A 22,747-nucleotide genomic window follows, 5' to 3' on the forward strand; every position below is an offset into this window, starting at 1 on the left:
GCTCTCTGTCTCTCATTCTCTCTCTCTCAAATAAATAAAAAAAATCTTTAAAAAAAAAGGAGGGCACGTACTGCATGGAGCACTGGGTGTTATACGAAAACAATGGATCGTGGATCACCACATCAAAAACAAATGATGTATTGTATGGTGACTAACATAATAAAATTTTAAAAAAAAAAAAAAGGGAAGCTGAAACTTAGATGAAGTAAATAAATTACCTAAGGTCTCAGCCTGTAAGTCATGAAGCCAGCCTTGGATGTAGGCATTCTGATTTTCTAGATAATATGTACAGTTTGATGTATGGTCTTTACTCTCTGCATGTGTGTGTGCACATTTTTTAATATTCACACATACATGCTTTTTATAAACATATCTATATCTATGTATTACTAAAGCCATGGTATCCACATGCATAATAATTTGAAATATTAATGCTCTACAAAGAATATTTTCCTGTGTCATTTCTGCAACATTAACAATGATTATATATGATGCTACCTTTGTGTATGCTGTGTTTTGCTTAAAAATATAGACATTTATGTTGTTTCCATTTTTAAAATATCAGCACCCCTGCTGAGAACATGGTTGTACATAAGCCTTGTTGCTTCCTTGCATTGTGTGTTTAGATGAGGAATCGTTGGCATAGAGTCAGGCCAGAGCACAGGCAGACAGCTGTGCTGGACCCAGTGGAGACACCCCACTAGCTGCAGCATTTGGGCTTCTTCCCAGGCCTGCCTGCGGCTGCCCTATGACAACCGGCCTGAAGCTAAGAAGGCTCTCTAAGACTTAGAGTGTTTCCTTTTTTTATAACTATGTATTTTCCTACTTTGTGCCTGATGCCTTTTATAGGAAGTAAGTCAGCTGCCAGTTAAACCATGGGGGGTGTGGGCGAGGTGTCCCTCCTGAGCCGGAATCTGGAATGGGAAGCATGTGTCTTGCGTGAGGGCAGTCTATATAATGATTAGGGACGTGTGAAGATTAGGGACCTGTGAAGGCTGAATCCACTGCACAGGTCTGTGGGGAAGATTTAGAACAGTAGCTGGTACCCAGCAGTGACTACTAACAGGTCCAAATTGCTTTGTCTTTTCTTGTTCCAAATAAAAGCATGGTCTGGGGGTTTTTGGGTTATCAAAGTAAGATCAAACAAAAGGAGTCCTCGAGAAATAACAGGCAGTGAATGGATTATTCATAAGACGATTGGGTGAATTGCCTAGCTCTGTGGAGAAGAAAACAATTTGAATTCTTACAGCTCACCATATCCTGAAGTGTATTTCAGATGAACTATAGAGTTAAATGAAAGAAAAGAAACCATAATAGAACCATACGGAAATGCATGTGCATCTGATCTCTGAAAGGGCCAGAGCTTTCTAAGAATGAAAGCCCTGGAAGAAAATGCAAGGGAAATGAATAATGGATCTCAGCTTATAAATATTAAAATAATCTATACATCAACTGAATAGAGAAACAGTATGTCAAACTAGAAGTATGTATGCCATAAATAGTGTAGATGAATGGATAATACAATTAATATATCATGAGCTCTGTGAATTGATTTAAATTTTAATAATTAATTTAAATAAGAAAATAAAACATACCCAAAGAAAAATAAAGTACGAGAGGAAACACAAGTCGTTGGAAAACACATGAAAAATTTTCATGGATTTCATCATCAAAGAAATTAAAATATGTCGTAAAATACTTGAGGTAGGTTTTTTTTTTCTTCTACCAAATAAGCAAAGATTCACTTTTGGAATATATGTTGGCACTCTGCCAGCAAGATCTTGATTATATGAAAAACCACAAATCCTCTGGTGAGAGTGTAAATTGAAACAAGATTTTTAAAAAGCAATTTGAACCACATGTATTAAAAGGCTTAATGATAGTCACACTTTCATCTCCACTCTTATCCCAAGCAAATAATTTGAAATGAGGACAAAGATTTGAGAGTAATTGTTCATCTCAGTGACTTTTTTTTTTTTTTGGACCAAAAATTTTGAATCTAACTTGAAGGTTAGTTAAATATACCGTATTAATAGTTTGAAGTATTTTGCAGCCATTTCAAAAGATGTGTACAAAACTTTAATGACTTGAGAAAAATGTTGATATAATTTTTTTTAAGATTTTATTTATTTATTTATTTGACAGAAGAAGAGAGAGAGAGCACAAGCAGGGGGAGCGGCAGGCAGAGGAAGAGGGAGAAGCAGGCTCCCCACTAAGCAGGGAGCCTGATGCAGGGCTTGATCCCAGGACCCCTGGATCATGACCTGAGCCGAATGCAGAAGCTTGACTGACTGAGCCACCCAGGCGGCCCTGATATAATTCTTAAGAAGCAAAAAGCCTGGGTGGTTTAGTCGGTTCAGCATCCAACTCTTGATTTCTACTCAGGTCATGATCTCAGGGTTGTGAGATCAAGCCCTGTTTAGGGCTCTGCACTGGGCTTGGAACCTGCATGAGATTCTTTCTCACCCTCTCCCTCTGCCCTCCCCCACCTGTGCGAGCACATACATGCACACACTCTCTCGCTCTTAAAAAAAAAAAAAGGATTATAAAATTGGATTGGCTACTATTTTAAATTGGAAGCAAGTAGGAAAATAGCAATGGGGAAGTGGAGTTGCTGGTTGTAGTTACCTCTGGCAGTGAGACAGGCAGTCTTTCTGGTGGTACTTTGTTATGCTTTCCCAATTATTGCTGATGTTTATATGATAATATTATAATTAGAAAAAATAGTATTAAAAAACAAAGAATAAAAATGGGAAAATTCAAGAAGATGGCAAGGGAACAGTTCCACAGGCTGTGCACTGAACAGCTCCAGGGCCTGCCATTCACATGAAGGACAGCATAAATGACATCTCTGGAGCTGAACAATGGGGTGGCCATGGAGTCAATATAGAGATCACGGTCTGATTTTTGGAGGGGAGAAGACTTTTGTTTTTGCAAATCTCGCTCTCTTTTTTAAGTAATAAATTCAATGCACACACTCCATAGAAAATAAAAAGATGAAACAAAACTTATTCCAAATCCCAATTCCCAGATATGATCCATGTTAACATTTTAGGGCATTCGCTTCTATTACTCCTTCTCTGCTTGCTGAGTTCCATATGCTAAAATAGATTTCATATGGACTACAACATTAAAGAAATCAAACTAGTCAAATTCAGTTTGGTAACAAAATTTGCCATCATTTGGACAACTTTATTTCTAACACTCACTCCTACTGGTTCTTTTCACCACACCAGGCCCCCGAGCAGTGGGAAAAAGGAAGGCAGAGTGAATATCGTACTATATTTGCAATTTATGTCCTTCGTTTTTCATGTACAATTCTGTTTGAGAGTCTTTCCCCAGGCCAATGAATATTTCTGGGTTTAATGTTCCTTGCTCTTTCCCAAGTTTTTAGCTTGCTTGTTTTTTGGCTTTAAAAAATCTTTCTAGTCATGTGAATTGTGTATGTCTTGTTCTTAATTGCATTATGGTAACCTCTAATGTTTTTTTGTTAGGTTTTTATTTAAATCACAGTTAGCATACAATGTAATATTAGTTTCAGGTGCACAATTCAGTGATTCAACACTTCCATACAATCCCGGGTGTTCATCATGACAAATGGGCTCCTTAACCCCAGTCACCTATTTCACCCCTCCCCCCACCCCTCTCTCCTCCAGTAACCATCAGTTTGTTCTCTATAGTCTGTTTCTTGGTTTGCCTCTCTCTCTTTTTTTCCTCTATGCTCATTTGTTTTGTTTCTTAAATTCCACATATGAGTGAAATCATCTGGTATTTGTCTTTCTCTGACTGACTGATTTTGCTCAGCATTATACTCTCTAGCTCCATACACATCATTGCAAATGGCAAGATTTCATTCCTTTTTGTGGATGAATAATATTTCATTGTATATATACCACATCTTCTTTTTTTTTTTTAAAGATTATTTATTTATTTATTTGAGAGAGAGAATGAGAGAGAGAGAGAGAGCACATGAGAGTGGGAAGGGTCAGAGGGAGAAGCAGACTCCCCGCCGAGCAGGGAGCCCGATGCGGGACTCCATCCCGGGACTCCAGGATCATGACCTGAGCCGAAGGCAGTCGCTTAACCAACTGAGCCACCCAGGCGCCCTATATACCACATCTTCTTGATCCATTCATCAGTCAATAGACACTTGGGCTGTTTCCATAATTTGGCTATTTAGATAATACTGCTATAAATATCAGGGTGCATGTATCCCTTTGAATTTGTATTTTTGTATTCATTCGGTAAATACCTAGTAATGCAAAGATGCTCACCATCAGTCATCATCAGGGAAATACAGATCAAAACTACAATGAGCTATCACCTCACACCCATCAGAATGGCTAAAATCAACAACACAAGAAACAACAGGTGTTGGCGAAGTTGAGGAGCCCTCTTATGCTGTTGGCGGGAATGCAAGCTGGTTCAGCCACTGTGGAGGACAGTTTGGAGGTTCCTCAAAAAACTAAAAATAGATCTACCCTACGATCCAGCAATTGCACTAATGTTTTTTTAAAAAATTCATCTCTGAGTCTCCATAATGAAGGGTCAAGTGGTATTAATACGAGAACATTAACACACTTTCTCCTGACTGCTTCATCGACTTCTCAGTCTTTGTTAACATTAACTGGGATTTTAGATGCAAACATTATTTTACTTTATTTACATTTCATACCTTTCAGAATAGCTTTTCAGTTAAATTCATTTCAGTGACAAAATTTACGATTCTTTAGACAATTATATTTTAATGCTTATAATGCGACTCGTTCTTTGTGCCACACGCAGACCCCAGCACAGTGGCAAAGCTAGGCAGGAACCTTTGAGCAGGTGTCAGTCCCAGTGTTTCTGCCTCACACAACAGTGATGGTGCCTACACCCACTTAGATAGGAAGTCATTTTCCCTTGATTTTTTTTTCTTCGAGTTTTTATTTAAATTCTAGTTAAACATACAGTGCAATATTGGTTTCAGGAATAGAATTCAGTGATTCATCACTTACATACAACACCCAGTGCTCATCATAACAAGTGCCCTCCTTAATACCCATCACCATCAACCCTCAGTTTGTTCTCTATCGTTAAATCTCTTATCGTTAAATCTCTATCGTTAAATCTGCCTCTCTCTTTTCCCCCCTCCCCTATGTTCATCTGTTTTGTTTCTTAAATTCCACATATGAGTGAAATCATATGGTATTTTTCTTTCTCTGACTGACTTATTTCACTTAACATAATACACTCCAGCTCCATCCATGTCTTTGCAAATGGCAAGATTTTGTTCTTTTTGATGGCTGAGTAAATACCACATCTTCTTTATCCATTCATCAGTCGATGGACACTTGGACTGCTCCCACAGTGTGGTTATTGCTGATGATGATGCTGTAAACATCGGGGTGCATGTACCCCTTTGAATCTGTATTTTTGTGTCTTTGGGTAAATACCTAGTAGTGCAATTGCTGGGTCATAGGGTAGTTCTATTTTTTAACTTTTTGAGGAACCTCCAAACTGTTCTCCAGGGTCGCTGCACCAGTTTGCATTCCCACCAGCAATGCAGGAGGGCTCCCCTTTCTCTGCATCTTCACTAACACTTGTTGCTTCTTGTGTTGTTCATTTTAGCCATTCTGATGGGTATGAGGTGATATCTCATAGCTTTGATTTGTAGTTCCCTGATGATGAGTGATATTGAGCATCTTTTCATGTGTCTGCTGGCCATCTGGATGGCTTCTTTGGAAAAATGTCTATTTGTGTCTTCTACCCATTTTTTAACTGGATCATTTGTTTTTTGTTTCCCTTGATTTTTAAATGTTTATTTACCTCTATTAGCTGGACTCTATTAAAATAGTAAAAAATATTAAAATAATAAAATAATTAAAATAAAATGTGGATACTTGATATCTTGACTCTCCCATGTATGAGATAATCGCTTTTCCACATGTAAAAGCAACTCGGTGTGCACAAAAACATTCACCCCCAAACCTTTTGCTCACATTCCATGTTTGACTCATATTGTCCTTGTGGCCTGAAGACCCCTAGTTTGGTTTTATTCATCTTTTTTTCTTTTACTGTTATTTATGTGAAAGACAATACACATATGCATAAAGCATACATGTGTAGCATAATAATATAAAGCAAAAAACTACCTGGGTAAAAACTAGAACATTTCCAGCAATATTTCCACTTACCCTTGGCTTACAAGTCCCTCTTCTTAGTGTCTGAACCTGCAGATGGGGTGAGGATGCTCTCCTTGCTGTCCTGGCAAACTCAGTATCGTACTAGCTCTCCTTTTGTCTAACTCTCCAGACCATGGACTATTTCAGGGCAGGGACTGTTTTGTTTATCTCTGCGTTCCTTAAACTTAGCACAGTCCCAGGCATGTAGCAGGCCCGCCATAAATATTAAGTTCCTGAATAATAGATCTATTTGCATAAACATTAGAAACAAAATTTAAAAGCCCGGCATTCTGAAATCATTATATGGAACGAATATGCCATAAAAACAATGTCCTTAATATATAAAGAGCTCTTATAAATCTACAGTAAAACCACTTGAGATCCCAATGGGGAAATAAACAGATAATTCTTAAAAAGGGAAATAATTGCTAAACATGAAACATTCCAATTTACTATTAGTTGTAAATTCATAAAAGCAAGATGTGTTTCTTCACCTCTCAACACAATATTTTTTATTACCTGTAATTTTTATTTTATACTTATTTTAAAAGCTTCATTGGGCTTCATTAGGCACATTTTATCATGTTGCTGTTGTACAGACATAAAAAGGAAATATAAGCAAAGTACATTGGTAGAGGTATTTCTAAGATTTCATTGCTTTCAACATCTTAACTCGCCTCAATTACTTTTTGACTCAAAAGTTGTTTGAATTTTTCCATGTAATTTATCCTTTACATCATTGAAAGCATCAACAATGAGCATTTCCTCAAAGCATCTAAGAAAGAACTAAAATATGGTGCGGGGCTCCTAAGGTGGCTTTACAGTTCCTTGGAGATCACTTGCTTGGGACTCGTTGTGCAACATGTCTGATTCATCACTTCTACCCCTCTGCACAAATTTTTGGAAACTTGGGTTAAAAACGATACTCCACCACTTTCTTTAGAATTTTTCTTCCGAGCAGCTTTCTTTATTTTTTCTCCTCCAGCTTTATTGAGATATAATTGACATATAACGTTTTATAAGCTTAAAGTGTTCAACGTGTTGGTTTGATACAGTTCCATATTACAAAGTGATTACTGCCATAGAGTTAGCTAACACCTCCATTCCATCCCATAATTACCATCTCTTTTTTGTGGTAAGAACATTTAAGATGATCTATCCACTTAGCAATTTGAGTATGTAATATTGGCTATAATCACCATACTGTACATTAGGTTCCCCAAAATCTAGGTTTGGAAGTTTGTGTACTTTGACCAACACAATGTTTTTAAATGGTGAAACTCAGGACTCGTAAGTTATTTACATATCTTATGGATGGGAATAGAAATTAGTTCAAAGTTTCCAGAAAGGAATCAGACAGCGTATTTTAAGAACGTTAAGGGATCCATACTTTTTGCTACTGTAATCCCAGTTCTCAGATTTTTTTTAAAGATTTTTTTATTTATTCATTTGAGAGAGAAAGAAAGAGCAAACGAGAGCAGGGAGGAGGGTTAGAGGGAGAGGGAGAGGCAGACTCCCTGTTGAGCAGGGAGCCCAACGTGGGGCTCCATCCCAGGACCCCGGGATCATGACCTGAGCCGAAGGCAGACACTTAACCAACTGAGCCACCCAGGTGCCCCTCTCAGATTATTTTCTTGAGAAAACCTGAAATGGGAACAAAGCTTTACATGCAAAGTTTCTCATTACCGTCAAAAGTGAACAAAACTAAATTGTCTCAAAATTGGGAAAAATTAACTGATTGTGGGAAAGGATTGTGAACAATTGTTACTTCTGCATTTTTCAAGATATCTCAGTAAGATGGTATTATTTTTATAATCTTTAAAAAAAACAGGCATTAAAACTCTGCTCAGTTGTCGGAACCTAGACAAAACTTGAGCACACCAAAGGAAAGTGCCCCTCGCCTCTCTTCATGATTTATCCCTGATTAGTTTAGTTTCCATAGTGAACAGAACCTGGAGAGGGCTGAGTATATATGGATAAGACCAACAGCATTGGCATTTTCCCACTGGTTGAGATTGCAGCATGGTGGGTGTGATGGACACCAAAGCAGAATCACAGAGCCCCTGGAGGTTCCAGTTAGACAAATTCTTCCATGTTCCCAAAGAGATGTGCCTCGCTGGGTTCAGGGGTTTTGTCTTGGGGACTTTGGGCTATTCCTCCACAGATGCATTCCAAACACTTAGGATGGTGCCTGGCACAGTGTAGGCCAGTCAGTAAGTATTTTTGGAATATATAAATAAATGTTACCAAGGCTTTTCATGATGGCAAGGTTTTCGTTTGCTTTTCGGATTATTGTTTTTGATGCCTCCGTGTCAGTAATGACTTCAGAAGCTGACCTATGATTCCCGGGGTGATTAAAACCCACATTGGTGTCGAGGCCCACTTTGGATAACCAGTGGGTAACTAGTGTGTACCTATGTCCAAACATTCCGTGAGCCCCTCTTTTGTGCTGGGGATGGGGTAGCTGTGTGTAAGCAGAGGCTGGAGGTGTCCCAGGCAGAGGGCTGGTGCCCACACCATCCATTGAAGGACTTGGTCTTTCTTGCGAAAATGATCACCTCACAAATTTGAGCCTTGGTCCTTACATTGGGGGGGTCATGTGGCCTTTGCATTGAGAAGTTGGGGCCAAGGCATGGTGGGACAAGGGTTGGGTAGCAGAAGTTCCAGCCCATGAGCTCTGATGGGGGTATCTTGCCTATTTCCGCAGCTTCGAAACAACAAGGCGAAAGACGTCTGCTTGGACCAGGGGCCACTGGAGAACCACACAGCAATACTGTACCCGTGCCATGGCTGGGGGCCCCAGGTAGGAGCCCATCTCTGACCAGGAGGGGAGTAAAAGCACCAGGGATTCGTGGGACTTGCAGTGACGTCTGCTGTCCCCTATTTGTAGCTATTACGTGTTCTGAAATGTTAAGAAGGTGGGGGGCTTTCTGGTTGTTTCCATATAACACTTGGGGAAAGATTCATGAGTGTTTGCACTGGCACAGATATTAAGGGGACCAATGGGCACATTGCATACTGAATAGAGAATGTGAATAAATTGCAGTCATTTGCAAATAGGCGAGTGTACCTGTGCATACATTGCAGTTATAATCAAATATGCCTGAAGAAATAGCCGATTTCCTCATGAGAACATGCTCGACACGCTCATCCTGAAAGGTCGCCAGCAGGTGGGTAGGAAGTATGATTGGGTCTGTAAGCGCTGGCACAAGAGCCCAGGGCTGACTCTGTAGGAGGAGCGTGCTTGCAGTGACATTTCAGAGAACACACGTGTTCTCCGGTCTCTCGGGAGAATGCACAAGATAACCCAAAAAGGGCAGAACGACCAACCAACAAAGTAAAAACCGAGCCTGGTAAATGAATTTCCTTTGGCAACTTCGTGCTAACCCAAGGTGTGTGCGTGTGTGCATGCGCATAAAGACCTTAGCCGAAAGTCTCTACGATTGGGAGGACACATATCCAAAAATGTCATTAGATGTGACATTCATAAAAAATTTAAAACATTTTTTTAAAAGATTTTATTTATTTATTTGAGAGAGAGAGAATGAGAGAGAGCACATGAGAGGGGGGAGGGTCAGAGGGAGAAGCAGACTCCCCGCCGAGCAGGGAGCCTGATGCGGGACTCGATCCAGGGACTCCAGGATCATGACCTGAGCCGAAGGCAGTCGCTTAACCAACTGAGCCACCCAGGTGCCCCAATTTAAAACATTTTTTTATGTCAACTCATAGTAATAAAAGGCCGGCTACAGATGGGAAAAACCTTTATAATTCAATCCCAGAGGAGCACCAAACAGGTGACCCTAATCCAGACTTACCAGTTCTCTCTCTGGGTCTCAGCTGGCTCATCTGTAAGAGGAAGACACGGGACAAAATGCCCCATAAGCACCCTTGGTCTTGCTCATGTTCTGTGAACACACACATTCAGTGGCAAATCCACACTCATCGGTCACGAGTACACACACACGTGCATTCATAAAGGCTCGTGGGTTTTCTTGGTTGTGGTACTTTTGCTTCCCACGAAGCCAATACCTAGAAAGAGAATTGCATTCTCTGCTATCACAGCAGGTGGTTCTGAGGGTCCAGGCCCTCAGCCTCCCTTCAGTGTGTGACAGGTCCTCTGAAGGTGGATAATAGGTACTGTGGAAGGAGTCAAATCCTGTGCTCCTTTGGTCCCTGCAGCCCCTCTGGGAGGTAGACCCGCAGCATGGGGAAACTGAGGCACGGGGGGGCCAGTGCTGGTGAGCAAAGCAGACTAGAATTCAGGCCCTCCAGCATGACCAAAGCACTTTAAATTCAAACCCAACCCATGTACTTCAAGATGATTTACTGAACCCTACAACCCACAATTGGCCAAAAGTGCCCTTGGGGAGCAGGAGAAGGATGGGGAAGCCTAGACCTGCTCCACTTCCTGATGGGTCTCCGCAGGGAAGTGGGACGTTTGCACTAAAGGGTCTAAAGGTCTAAAGAATCCAGGGAGTGTCTTTTTTTTTTTTTTTTGAAGATTTTATTTATTTATTTGAGAGAGAGAGTGAGAGAGCACGAGCAAGGAGGAGAGTGAGAAGCAGGCTCCCCGCTGAGCAGGGAGCCTGACTCAGGGCTCAATCCCAGGATCCTGGGATCATGACCTGAGGCAAAAGCAGACACTTAACTGACTGAACCACCCAGGTGCCCCCAGAGTGTCTTTATTCATTTATTCATTCACTCAGCGAGTTCTGTCTTGATCACTTGCTTCAGACGCTGGTCATGAGTATATGTGGCAACGGATAAGATATAGTCCCTGCTCTCAGATGGTTTGCACTTGAGGAAAGAGACAAGTAAAGAGGCAGGAAAATCTACAGCATAGTAAGTGTGGAAAGAGCAAGATAGCTGGAGTGTCGGGAGACAGAAGGTGGCCCAGTTTGGCTGGTGCCCAATGCAAGAGGGAAGGACCGGCCAAGAGATAAGGCAGAAGGGGATGGAGAGGCGGATCTCCCAAGGCCTGATAAGGCAGTCAGGCTCCAAGGCACTAGTCCTTGCCTTCAGTGTGTGGCCGAATCCCCTGGAAGGCTCGTGAAAGCACCACCTTCTGGGCCCCAGGCCCAGAGCTTCTGAATCGGGGGGCCTGGGGTAGGAGCTGAGATTTCGCATTTCCAGCAAGTTCCCAGATGATGCCAGGATGCTGGCCTGGGAAGTTTGGGACTTGACACTAGAGAACCACGGGGAGGATGATATGCTTAGATCGGGCTTAGTTTGAACTCCTGGAGGAGTTCAGAGAGGGTTGGAGGCTGAGGAGACATCCTGGCCTTCGGCTCCTGCTGACTTTCCAGCTTTTCCAGCACACGGTCTGTGATCATTGTTCGGGGAGATACGAGGAGTGGCTTATACTTAACTCCCAGGTTTCTCTGTCCAGTGCTCTGAATAGGTAACATTTGAACTAAGTACTTAGTAACCGTGGCGTCATAGACACCAGCGCATTTAGATATCCTCATAATCAAAACCTGGCCTGTGAAGCTGACCTTGGGAATGCGAAAGGGAAAAAAGCTGGTCTAAAGAATGACTCTCAGACATCTGAGGGCTTCCCCATATGGCTCCAAGCAGTGGCTTTTTACCTGGGTGATTCCGGGGAAGGTTTTCTAAGCCACTTGGGATATTCTCAGCTGAATCTAAGGACCAGCACATTGAAGTGGCTCCATCTGCCTTCTGTGGTCCCGTGACATCTCCCCCAGGGCCCTCTGCCCTTTCCTTTTGTCCCGGCCACTCAGAACGCCCACTAATGTCCTTGTGATGCTCCCAGCTCCGGGACAGACCCCTATGAACTTGGCCTTCCTCACCCTTCTGTCCAGAGCCTTCACTGGTCTGGTGTCCCCTGCCTCAGAGTCGCACCGGTCACCTGCTAAACAGATCCAGCCTGCAGATGGCCACCTGTCAGCTCCCTGTCCACACCGGAGCCAGCCAGCAGGCTCTTCCCTCCTCTGTGGCTTACACAGCCGACGACCAGCGCCTTTGGTGGGAAGTAATGAATTCATCTTTCAGCGGGTCCACCTGCATGCAGAGCTTTTCCAGATGAATGCTCCTGCCATTTAGTTGATGATGGAATGGCAAACCAAATTAGGCGGCTCACTGCTCCCCCCCAGCTCTGGGATGAATACCTATGAGTGGGCCCTGGTTGTTTCCCATCAGCTGATTTTTTTTTAAGTAAGTCTAATGTTGTTTTCTATTCTACCACATGTTCTGAATTAAGAAGGCACCCTTGGTACCTCTCTGCAGCTGCTAGGCTGCCCCCCACCCTGGCTCATCAAGGTTTCCAGCCCCCCTTCCAGAGCCGCTCCCTCCGCGCTAGGAGTGAGCCCCCCCACCCCACCCCAGTCACGTGCTTTGGCATCTTTGTGAACCGCTTCGGAAAGTGCTGTGGGCAAACAGAGACTGAATCAAAGCTCCCGTTAACAAGGCAACTCCCAGAAGAAGGAGTTGGTGTTCCACGGACATTGTTAGCTTAATTAATGGACTCTCTGTTGTAATTTATTATCAAACAGCAATTAAACGGAGATAAAATAAGCACCAAGGAGGATAATTTCCTGTCTTGCAACATGTGTTTGTCAACAAAATGGAAACGGTTCGTCGCCCCGCGTTGAGCCCGCTCGCTCGCAAGTGTCTGTCGGCGAGCCGGTGACCAGCCTTGCCCTTGCCTGGTTACTAATTTGGATGAGACACGTACCCTTTTCTTTTTTGAGCCTAAGTTTTATTTAAAAATAGGAAGTCAGAGATGCGGCAACAGCCTTTGAGGCCAGCTTGAGCTCATTTAGAACGGGGGTCTTGTCTCAGGAGAGCCGAGGCTCCCCCACCCCACTGGGGGAGCGGCAGGCGGCTCCCGGAGCTGGAGCGGTCCGTGGCGTTCTGGTTTTGGTAACGCGTTCCATCCTCTCAGGTGGGTAGCGACCCTCCCCCAGTGCGGATAATGAGATGCAGGTAGTGCCATGATACTTTTTAAACGAAAGTCCCGTGACTCCTGGACATGAATTCTGGGCTGTGACATCTGGTGCATTGTGGGGAGCCTATGTCCCTCGCTGGAGCCCCCATATGTTCGCTAGCCCACAGCAAGGCCTGGTGGAAGGACTTGAAGCAAGCATGGACACAGCGCTAGGCAAGACGTAAGAGCGAAGGCGTGGAGGTCGTGGGGGTGGCAGTGAACAGCGTGTTGGAGGGACAGTGACACAGTTGGCAGAGGCAAGTGGCTCAGGCCAGCCAGTAGGGTCCGAGTGTTGAGAGCCCTGGGTGCCAGGATGTGGGGCCGGGGCTCGGCACCCAGCATCTCGGGTGTGGTCCCCAGAACCGTGAGCCCCCGGCCATGCATGACAAGTACTGACGGATCCCTGAGTCCAACCCCAGACCTACCTGAAGACGGGACCTGGGGATCTGCATTGTTGTCTCTGAGTGTTTTCCTTTTTCAATCAATACCATCGATTGAGCACCTATTAGGGGCAAGGCTTCATGTTAGACTTACAGGTAGTGGTCAGGTGTCTGCATCTGCCCCAGACTATGCCTACTCTCCCAACCTAATTCTTTTTTTTTTTTTTTTTAAGATTTTACTTATTTATTTGAGAGAGAGAGAGAGCATAAGCAGAGGGGAGAGGGAGAAGCAGACTCCCCGCTGAGCAGGAAGCCTGACTTGGGGCCCCATCCCAGGACGCCAGGATCATGACCCAAGCCAAAGGCAGACGCTTAACCGACTGAGCCACCCAGGCGCCCCCAACCTAATTCTATTTTTAATTTATCATACTATTTCAGCTTTTATATAATTGGGGGTTTTTTTCATTTTCAAGGTAAATTCATTCTTGTTAATAGAGTTTTGCAAGTTTTAACAAACACACACCATCAAGTTAACCCCACTGCAATCAAGATCTAGAGAGGTTCTGCCATCCTCCAAATTTCCCTTGAACCCCTTCGTAGTTAATCCCTCCCTCTGCCCCCAAATTTGAGGCCTAACCTAACTGAGAGTGTTCACGGAACCACGTACCCAGCCACAGTTCTGACGCGGGTTCCTCCCCATGCCAAGGACCACAGCTTCTCAGCAACCCATGCCTTGTCAGCACAAGCAGGTGGTCCTGGGACATTCAAGGAGTGCTGTGTGAAACAGTTCCTAGCTGTGGTGGGACGTTCTAGGAGGTGTGTATCATGGAGAGGGGTGTCAGGCTCTCCCCAGGAGGACCTATGTGATTCGCTGGGCGCCAGGGACATATCAAAGGTCTCTCTTCTGTTTGTCCTTCTGTCAATACATTTCATTCTTCCTCTCCCTTCTCTTCGGAGAAGCTCCTATTCCTTAGCTTCAGTTAATTCATCACCCGAATGACAGATGAGAATTCTTTTATCCTGTAATTAAATTTAATCTGATCTTGGACTTATCCTTTGATGGCTTCATCTTTTCAGCGATACATCATCCAAACACCTTGTCACGATGATGCATTGTGCCAATAAAACACTGGTGCCCCACCGGAGTGACAGGGCTCCCACAGCTATTAGCATGTGGAAGGCACTCAGAAAATGCAGGAGGTGATGACATCCAGCAGCCTCTTGGCTTCCAAACAAAGTCAGGGGTTGGAGCCGTTGAGAGCACTTTGGAGTTAATGCCCAAGGAAAGATGGCTTTCTGGAGACGGCCTCCTACTGGGTAAGAAGCAGACCTAGGAATCCCTTTCAATTCCTGGAGAGCAGAATGAGGTCAAAGCAGGGGAGCTTGAGACCTTGTGGGAGAATAGGGTTGGAGGAGCGAGGGCAGGTACTTTTCACATTAGGGAAACCTACAGAGACCAAAGAGAGAGGACGAGAAGCGGGAGAGAAAACCCTGGTGCTGTTTGCCACGTCTGGAGTGGGACACCACGGAGGCTCTTACTGCTCACGTCCAGCCCCCATCTCCCATGCAGTGTTTCTAAAACCCTCCCCCTGCATTCCAGTGCAACACTTATAAATTTATTTTGTCTCGTTGCAGATAGCAGGAATATTAAGCGCCTTTTTTTTATTGTTCCTCTGACTCATCTCTCAAAATCCTCAAAATGCTTCTGAGTTTATTATTTCCAGATTGTTAGTTCCTGCCTCCCGGGCCCTGCCTCCAGCTAGCCTTTGTGAGCATCCCTGGTGCCCACCTTCTCTGCAGACTTTCACGAGGAGCAGGGTTCCTACCTTTCCACTTCCTGACAGTTTCCCGAGCCTTCAGGGGACCCGAGCCTCATCCTCTGCCATCTGCTCTGCTTCCCTGTTTTATTTCCAATCCCCAGTTCGCTCTTTCTAATTATCCCTGACAAGTAGGTCTCGTGGTCCACACACAGGGAACAGGAATGCCCGATTTCCTAAGTGGCATTCAGAATGTAAAGCACATGTACTTGATCTTGCTTAAGGAGGACTCCAGGTTAAGGAGGAATTACTGTATTGCTCTCTTGCCAGAATGGGGTGATGGACTATTCTCTCCAAAAAATCAGAATCATAGTCATAAATTGTTTTCCAGTAGAGATTCTTAGTTAAAAGTTTCATGTCTCCTTAGAAGTTCGGTGGATTGTTTTCTCCAGACAGAAAAAGCGAGCCAGGCAAACTTTGTGTTAATGTTGGGTTTGGAATAAGGAACTCAGACTGAACAGTGGGATGGTGGACGCCTTATCAGCTGAACCTCTACCTTGCCCAGAGCTGTTAAATTCAAAGCGAGTCACTGCTAGCTAATCTCTTCCTTTTCTACTAAAGATGCAACAGCTTTGTGATGACTTTGAAAAAAAAATTTAAATCATCCATAATCCCACCACCCTAAAACAACTATTATCATTTCTGAGGCTTGCTTCTAGCCTTTATTTTTTTCAAGGAAGTATTTTGATTTCTTAGGTTGTTTTCAAATCACTGAATTAATAACATCACTGCTTCTGAAGGACAGGGAGGGGACGATGAAACCTGCTGGTTGAAAAGGTATTTAGTGCCTCAGGGCTAACAGCTGCAGCAGAGAAAGAGGAGGCCACTAGACTAATAGCCTCACGCCCTGACCATTTAGTTCAGAGAGTTTCCGTGTTTCTTTGGCACAGTGGGCCTGTAGAGGGGTTATTTGCAAAGACGTTGCTTGTTTGACATGGAGAGGGTCTGGAATGTGGCCAGTCAGAATTAAGGGCAGATCCTAAAGAGTTTAGGGCTAGTGGAGTTCTGGCCATTGGTCTGGGCCTCAGAAGGCTGGGTTCCCATCAGAGAAGGCCAGAGGAAGGCCAAATGTCAGTAGCAGAATGTTCTAGACCATTCTCACTGTACCACCTGCCTGGCTTAGAAAGTAAGGGTTGTGCAAAGTGCCGGGTTTGAGACAACTTGCTGGAATTCCACCCACATGGGGACCACCAAGGTTGCCATGTATTCACTGACGCTGGTTCTAGAAAGGTGTGAAGGCCTTCCTCAAATTGCTCTGTGATGTGGTTTCAATGCCAGCCCCTTTCCTGAGAATGCTGCACTGCATGGCCTCCTAGATTCTTCCTGCAGTGACAGGGGTTGAGGGTCAGTGACGGGGCCTGCTTTCGAGGGACTCCTATCAATCCTCTTGACTGCCTGATCCTGCTCCCAAAAGACTAGGTTCATGTCTGTGAATTGCCTGCAGGGCCTGAATCTGGCGCCCCTTTATGGAAATTTAAATGTCAACCAGCCAAAGGTTGAAGGCGAATCATAAGAAGCCTTGCAGGAAGGCTATGTACACAAGGACATGAGTTCTCGTCAGCTTGGGCTCCATATCCCACACTTAAATAGTTGGTTTGGCCATGCACAGGACAGGAAATGTCAACTGCAGTGGAGGGGAGGGGGTGGAGAGACATATGGTCAGCCAAAGTCCCACCCTAGCACTCCAGATACTTTTTCATGGCATTCTCTGTTGGGATGAAGCTCCTGATATACCGCCAAAGTGGGCCAGGAGCTAACCAGAGCCATGCATGGCTAACTGAAGGTCTCTGGTCCCTGCATCTTAGTGAGACTAGAAATCAGGAAAGGACACTTCACATACATCATGGACCAGAGTTAATTCTTCTGTGATGATGCTAAGAGGTACCTTTTTGTATGTGGCTGACTCATAAGTGAAACACATCTCAGCTCCCTTGTTCACTAGCTGTGACCTTGGGCAAACAGTCAAGTTCCTTGTACTTCAGTTCCCTTCTCTGTAATGTAAATATAATGATAGTATATACCTCATAGAGATACTGTGTCAGTTAAACAAGCTAATCCATGCAAAGTCCTTAGACAAAGTCCATGGCACACATCATATAGAAATGATGTCCCTGGTGCTGACTATGGGACCTTGGGAAGGCTTCAGTTTTCCAAGAAAGATTCAGTTAGGTTCTACTTCTACAAAGTTCTACTTCCTGAGGCTATTAAAAAAAAAAAAAACAATAATGAAGATCAGTGAAAACTTGAATACGTTCAGGCACTTTGAGCACCTCAAGTCTTCATAGAACTTGCAAGGGGAAGATTGGACCAGTGATACAGAACCAGTTTTCTGGTTCTGGAACACATGAGCTTTCTGTCATTCAGCTAGTCTTCCAGCTTGGTTCAGTTCTTTAAGGAAATGTTGCCTGGAAAGCAAGTTACTTGGAAAGACAGATGGGACATGGAGGCTCCTACCATCTAGGAATTCATAGTTAATTAAGATATTATTGTATAAAATAGCCTGGTGATTGGTTGAGTCCAACCCCTGATTTTTTTTTTACTTGTCAAATTGATTTTTGTAGGCTTCATCTTGATGAATATTATGCAATTTATGACACATTTTTTTCTAATTTATCTAATCTTCAGACCAACCCAACAAAATAAATACAGATATGGTTTTCCTGATGGGCAAAACACCATATTTCAGAATATGTAATATATTGAAGTCTTATGCTGTTCTTCATTCTTATATTTTTTTGATTAATTGCCTCCTTTACAAGACACCAAAATATCTGAATCTCAGACATCTTCTCCCTGGAATTCCACAACATCTTGTTGATAAAATTTCATTGTTTCTTGCATTGTTTCTGAGAGGCCTTCTATTGTTCCCATTTTAAAGATGGGGAAACTAAGTCTCCAGGACTAAAGAGGCTGGAACACAGAGCATGAGGTGAGGAGTGACCAAAGGTGAGGCCAGATCAATAGGCAGGAGTCAAATAATGTATAGCTCTATAGGAATGTTAAGGAGCTTGGGCTTTATGCCAGCCCCTATAGGAAGCCATTGAAATATTGAAAGCCTTTTAAAATAGAAGGTTGGGGTACGGTCTGATTTATATTTAGGAAGCAATCACTTGGGATTGGTTTGAGGAATGGATCGGAGGGGTCTTAAGCTAGAGGCAAGAACTTGAGTTATAACACTGGTATGATTATCTTGTCAAAAGTCAGTCACCTAAACTTGAGTAGTGACCATTGGGATAGTAAGAAGTAGACAAATTTAAAATGTGATTAGGGATAAAATTAGACTCATACTTGACACTGTACACAAGCTTAAATTCCGAATGAATTAAGAATCCAAATGTAAAATATGAAACTGTACACATACTAGAAAAATAATGGGTGAATTCCTCTCTAATTCTGATCTAGGGGAGGACTTTTAACTAAAACTCAAAATCCAGAGACAATAATAGATTGATGTATTTGACTACATTAAAATTTTTTAAAACTTGCATGGTGATATAATACCATAAACACAGTCAAAGACACCTGACAACCAAGGAGAAAAGATTTATAACATATGCCACCAGGGATAATTTTCCTGTTGTATAAAAGATGCTTAAAAATTGAACAAAGGACTAAAAATCTGATAGAAAAATCAGAAAAAGACACAAGCAAACAAGTTGTCCCCCCACCAAAAAAACATATATGTGTGTGTGTATATATATATCTTTTAAATATATGAAAAATGTTCAAACTCATTCATAATTGGGGAAATTCAAAGCAAAATAACACTGAGAAGCCATTTTCCTCACCTATCATATTTGCAAAAATTAAAAAATTTGACAATATACTCTGTTATCAAGGTTCTGAAGAAATAGCCGATCTCCTAGATTGCTGGTAGAAATGCAAATTGGTACCATTTTTTGGAGGGGAGTTTGGCAATACTTAACAAAGCTACAATATGCTTATTTTCTGACCCAGCAATCCATTTCCAGAAGTCTACTCTGATTTCCAACAATATGAAAATGGTGTGCATTACAGCATTATTTACAATTGCAAAATATTAGAAACTAGTTTAATGCCTATTGATAGGAGAGTGGTTGAATGAGCAGTGGATAGCATGTAGCTATACAAAATAACATGGGCAATCTCTATGTACTGATACAGAGTGATTTTCGCATATTGTTAGGTGAAAAAGGCAAAGTACAAAAGAAGATGCATAGTATGCTAACCTTTATTTAAGACAAATGGCCATTTAAAAATAAATACCTGTATCTGCTCATCTACACAAGAGATTCAGGAAGGATAAATCAGAAACTAATGGGATTGGTTACCTACTAGAGGTGCATGAGAATGGGATGATGGAATGTGGAACTGGGGGCAGATAAAAGGAATAAAAGGGGAGTGACACTTGTCTCTCGGTGCACCTTTATATCAAGTTCTGACTCTCGGAACCATGGTGATATTTCAAATGTCTGAGAAAGAATAATAAATTCAACTAGAATGTGGAGATCAGAGGACCCACAATGGGATACAAACAGTAAAAAAAAAAAATAATAGTAACCTAACTAAACAAATATAACTACACTGATAGACAGGGAAGAATAGCACCAATCTAAGTAACTTTGAAACAGTTTGGACAATTTTGACTGGATTCTAGGAAAAGGAAAAAAAAAAAAACATTGCAAGTACTGCGTTCTAGTAAGCTTGTTTTCTACAGCAGTCTGGATTAACAATTCTGAAACTACTGTATGAATATACTAGGATTGAACAAGTAAGTATATAAAGTGTGGATATTGGGAACCAGGTCTCTTGTTGGAGAAAGAGGTTATAAATAAGGAAAGAGGTATGGCTAGAATGAATGGATGTTGGATTGCAATGTGAGGGATCAGGATGAATTTATTTTATATGTATAAATAAAAAATATATATATATAACATATATATAATATATATATAAATAGAGATGTAGAAATAAACTTATAGAAAATATAGAAAGAAGAACAAATGTGTGTATGGATTGGTGTACATACATATATTTCCTAGCTCTGAGACAGCCTAGAAGCAATAAAACCCAGTAGCATTGATGGGGCACCTGGGTGGCTCAGTCCTTAAGCATCTGCCTTCGGCTCAAGTCATGATCCCAGGGTCCTGGGATCGAGCCCCATGTCAGGCTCCCTGCTCTGCGGGAAGCCTGCTTCTCCCTCTCCCACTCCCCCTGCTTGTGTTCTCTCTCTCGCTGTGTTTCTCTCTGTCAAATAAATAAATAAAATCTTTAAAAAAATAAAATAAAATAAAATAAAACCCAGTAGCACTAAACATCTCTGGCACCCAGATTTTGGATGATCCCAGCAATGGAGCAGGAAAAAATAGAGGTTAAGCCTGGAAAACCTTGTGGTGTCAGAATAAAAGGAAGTTTTTATTCTTATTCTGTTGTCTTCTCAATAGAACACAGGAACCACCCTGAAGAAGTTCCAAATGTCCAAACCTGGAACTATTTGAGCAACAAAATAAACAGTGAGAATATTAGATTGTCACATAATTTTTTTTTTAAATCCATGAGTCCATACTGACATAAATAAATGGAGAGGGGGACCACTATTTTTTCAGTAGAAGTCCACTTAGTAAATGTAGAAGGCATGTGGGAAATGAAAATCTCCCCTAGGTGGTCATGCCAGTAATACTTGCTGAAGTCCTGAACTAACAATGGGTGCTAAAATTAGTGATCAAAAGTAAGATATTTTCGTAGTTTCCAAGTATCTCCCTTTATCAAGGGAAAATAGTAACTTCATGGTTGAGAAGCCCAAAAGACACTGCCTTAGCCAAGTGTTCAAGGTTATCATCACCAGTGATGAAACATCATGCTCCCCTGATCTGCTGCCCCAGGAAGGGCATGGCATCATCCCTGTGGTTTTTCTTCCTAAAAATGTACAAATATACCTTCAATCTTCATCATGAGGAAGCATCAAACAAACCCGAATTGAGGCACATTCTACAAAATAATTGCCCAGTACTCTTCAAAAGTGTCAAGGTCATTAAAAACAAGGGAAGACTGTCCCAGATAGGAGGAGATTAAGTAAGGAGACATGACAACAGAATGCAGTGTGGAATCCTGGAAGAGAAAACATGTTTGAAAAGTGACAAAATTTCTGTGAGGTCTCTAGATTGTTAATAGGATTGGACCAATGTTAATTCCCTAGATTTGGTGATTACACTATGATTATGTAAGTAAGATATTAACTTTAGGATAAGCTGGGTACCACATATACAGGAACTCGCTTTACTATATTTGCAACGTTTTTATAAGTCTAAAATGGCTTTGACATTGAAAGGGTTTTTTAAACACGTTCTAAGAGGGCTAGTTGGCTGGAATTATTAGTGGAGAGGTCAATGGGAGCGATGAGAGAGATGGAAGTGATACTCAAGTCCCTGGCTAACCAGGGGTAGATAATGGCACCATTGCTGAGATTGGAGACAAAGGTTTTGGAGAGAAGTTGATATGAGTTCTGTTTGGGGCATCGTGAGTTCGGGGCAAGGGATGGGCCTTGGGAATCCCCACAGTGATGTCCTCCAGGCAGCCGAACATTCCAACCAGGTGCTGAGGACAGAGTGGCAGAGGCAGATGGGGCTTTGGCCAAGGGAGAGAACAGTGATTCTAGGACAGACCCTAGTGTGGCTCTGCCATCAGTGGTGCTGCCCAGAGGTCCAGCGAGCTAGACTACAGTGCGTGTTAGATACAATACCAAACGTGGGCGAGAGGATTCTCCATGGAGCATGGAGAGGAAGCCAGATGGGAGTGGATGCAGGGGAGAAACGGAGGTGAGGAGGTGCAGACATGGTGGCGAGAACCCTCCGGAAGCTTGACTTTGAGGGAAGGTGAGACCAGGTGGGGAGGCAGAGAAGGGTCTGAGTTAAGCACACTTAGGGCAGAGTGAAGGGGAGTGAAGACTAAACAGAAAGGAGTTACTTATATTTCTAAAATATTAGTGGAAAGTCTAAAGAACACTGAGGATTAATGCTCAGAAAGTAGATTTTCTACCATCTTCATTTGTGCATAACTGTACCAACACTGAATTTTCCCCAGGCCAAATTATGGTAAATAGGAGCAGAAATTTAGACTTTGTTTCTTTTTTCTTTTTTTTTTTTTTTTAAGATTTTATTTATTTATTTGAGAGAGAGAGAATGAGAGAGAGAGAGTACATGAGAGGGGGGAGGGTCAGAGGGAGAAGCAGACTCCCTGCTGACAGCAGGGAGCCCGATGCGGGACTCGATCCCGGGACTCCAGGATCATGACCTGAGCCGAAGGCAGTCGCTTAACCAACTGAGCCACCCAGGCGCCCCTTGTTTCTTTTTTCAGAGAGAAATCTCTGAATTCATCTCAAACAGAGATCGACTGACCTGCCAGCCTTGGGGTTACCGTCTTGAGAACCACAGTTTCTAGCTCACCTAGCTCAGCTTGCAATGC

General features: G+C 42.7%; 1 protein-coding gene across 3 annotated transcripts in view; it reads left to right on the top strand.

The window, feature by feature from the left end:
- The window catches only part of GALNT17 (polypeptide N-acetylgalactosaminyltransferase 17), a 406,327-nt gene that overhangs the window by 368,832 nt on the left and 14,748 nt on the right, over positions 1-22,747 (top strand). For all 3 annotated transcript variants that reach the window (XM_081819619.1, XM_081819617.1, XM_081819618.1), the window contains one exon: positions 8,872-8,967. In XM_081819619.1, coding sequence (XP_081675745.1) covers positions 8,872-8,967 — 96 coding nt within the window. The remainder of the gene's footprint in view (positions 1-8,871; positions 8,968-22,747) is intronic.

The sequence above is a fragment of the Leptonychotes weddellii genome, chromosome 5 (genome assembly GCF_054177405.1).
Source record: "Leptonychotes weddellii isolate Sample4059 chromosome 5, ASM5417740v2, whole genome shotgun sequence".
In the NCBI taxonomy this organism is placed as follows: domain Eukaryota; kingdom Metazoa; phylum Chordata; class Mammalia; order Carnivora; family Phocidae; genus Leptonychotes; species Leptonychotes weddellii.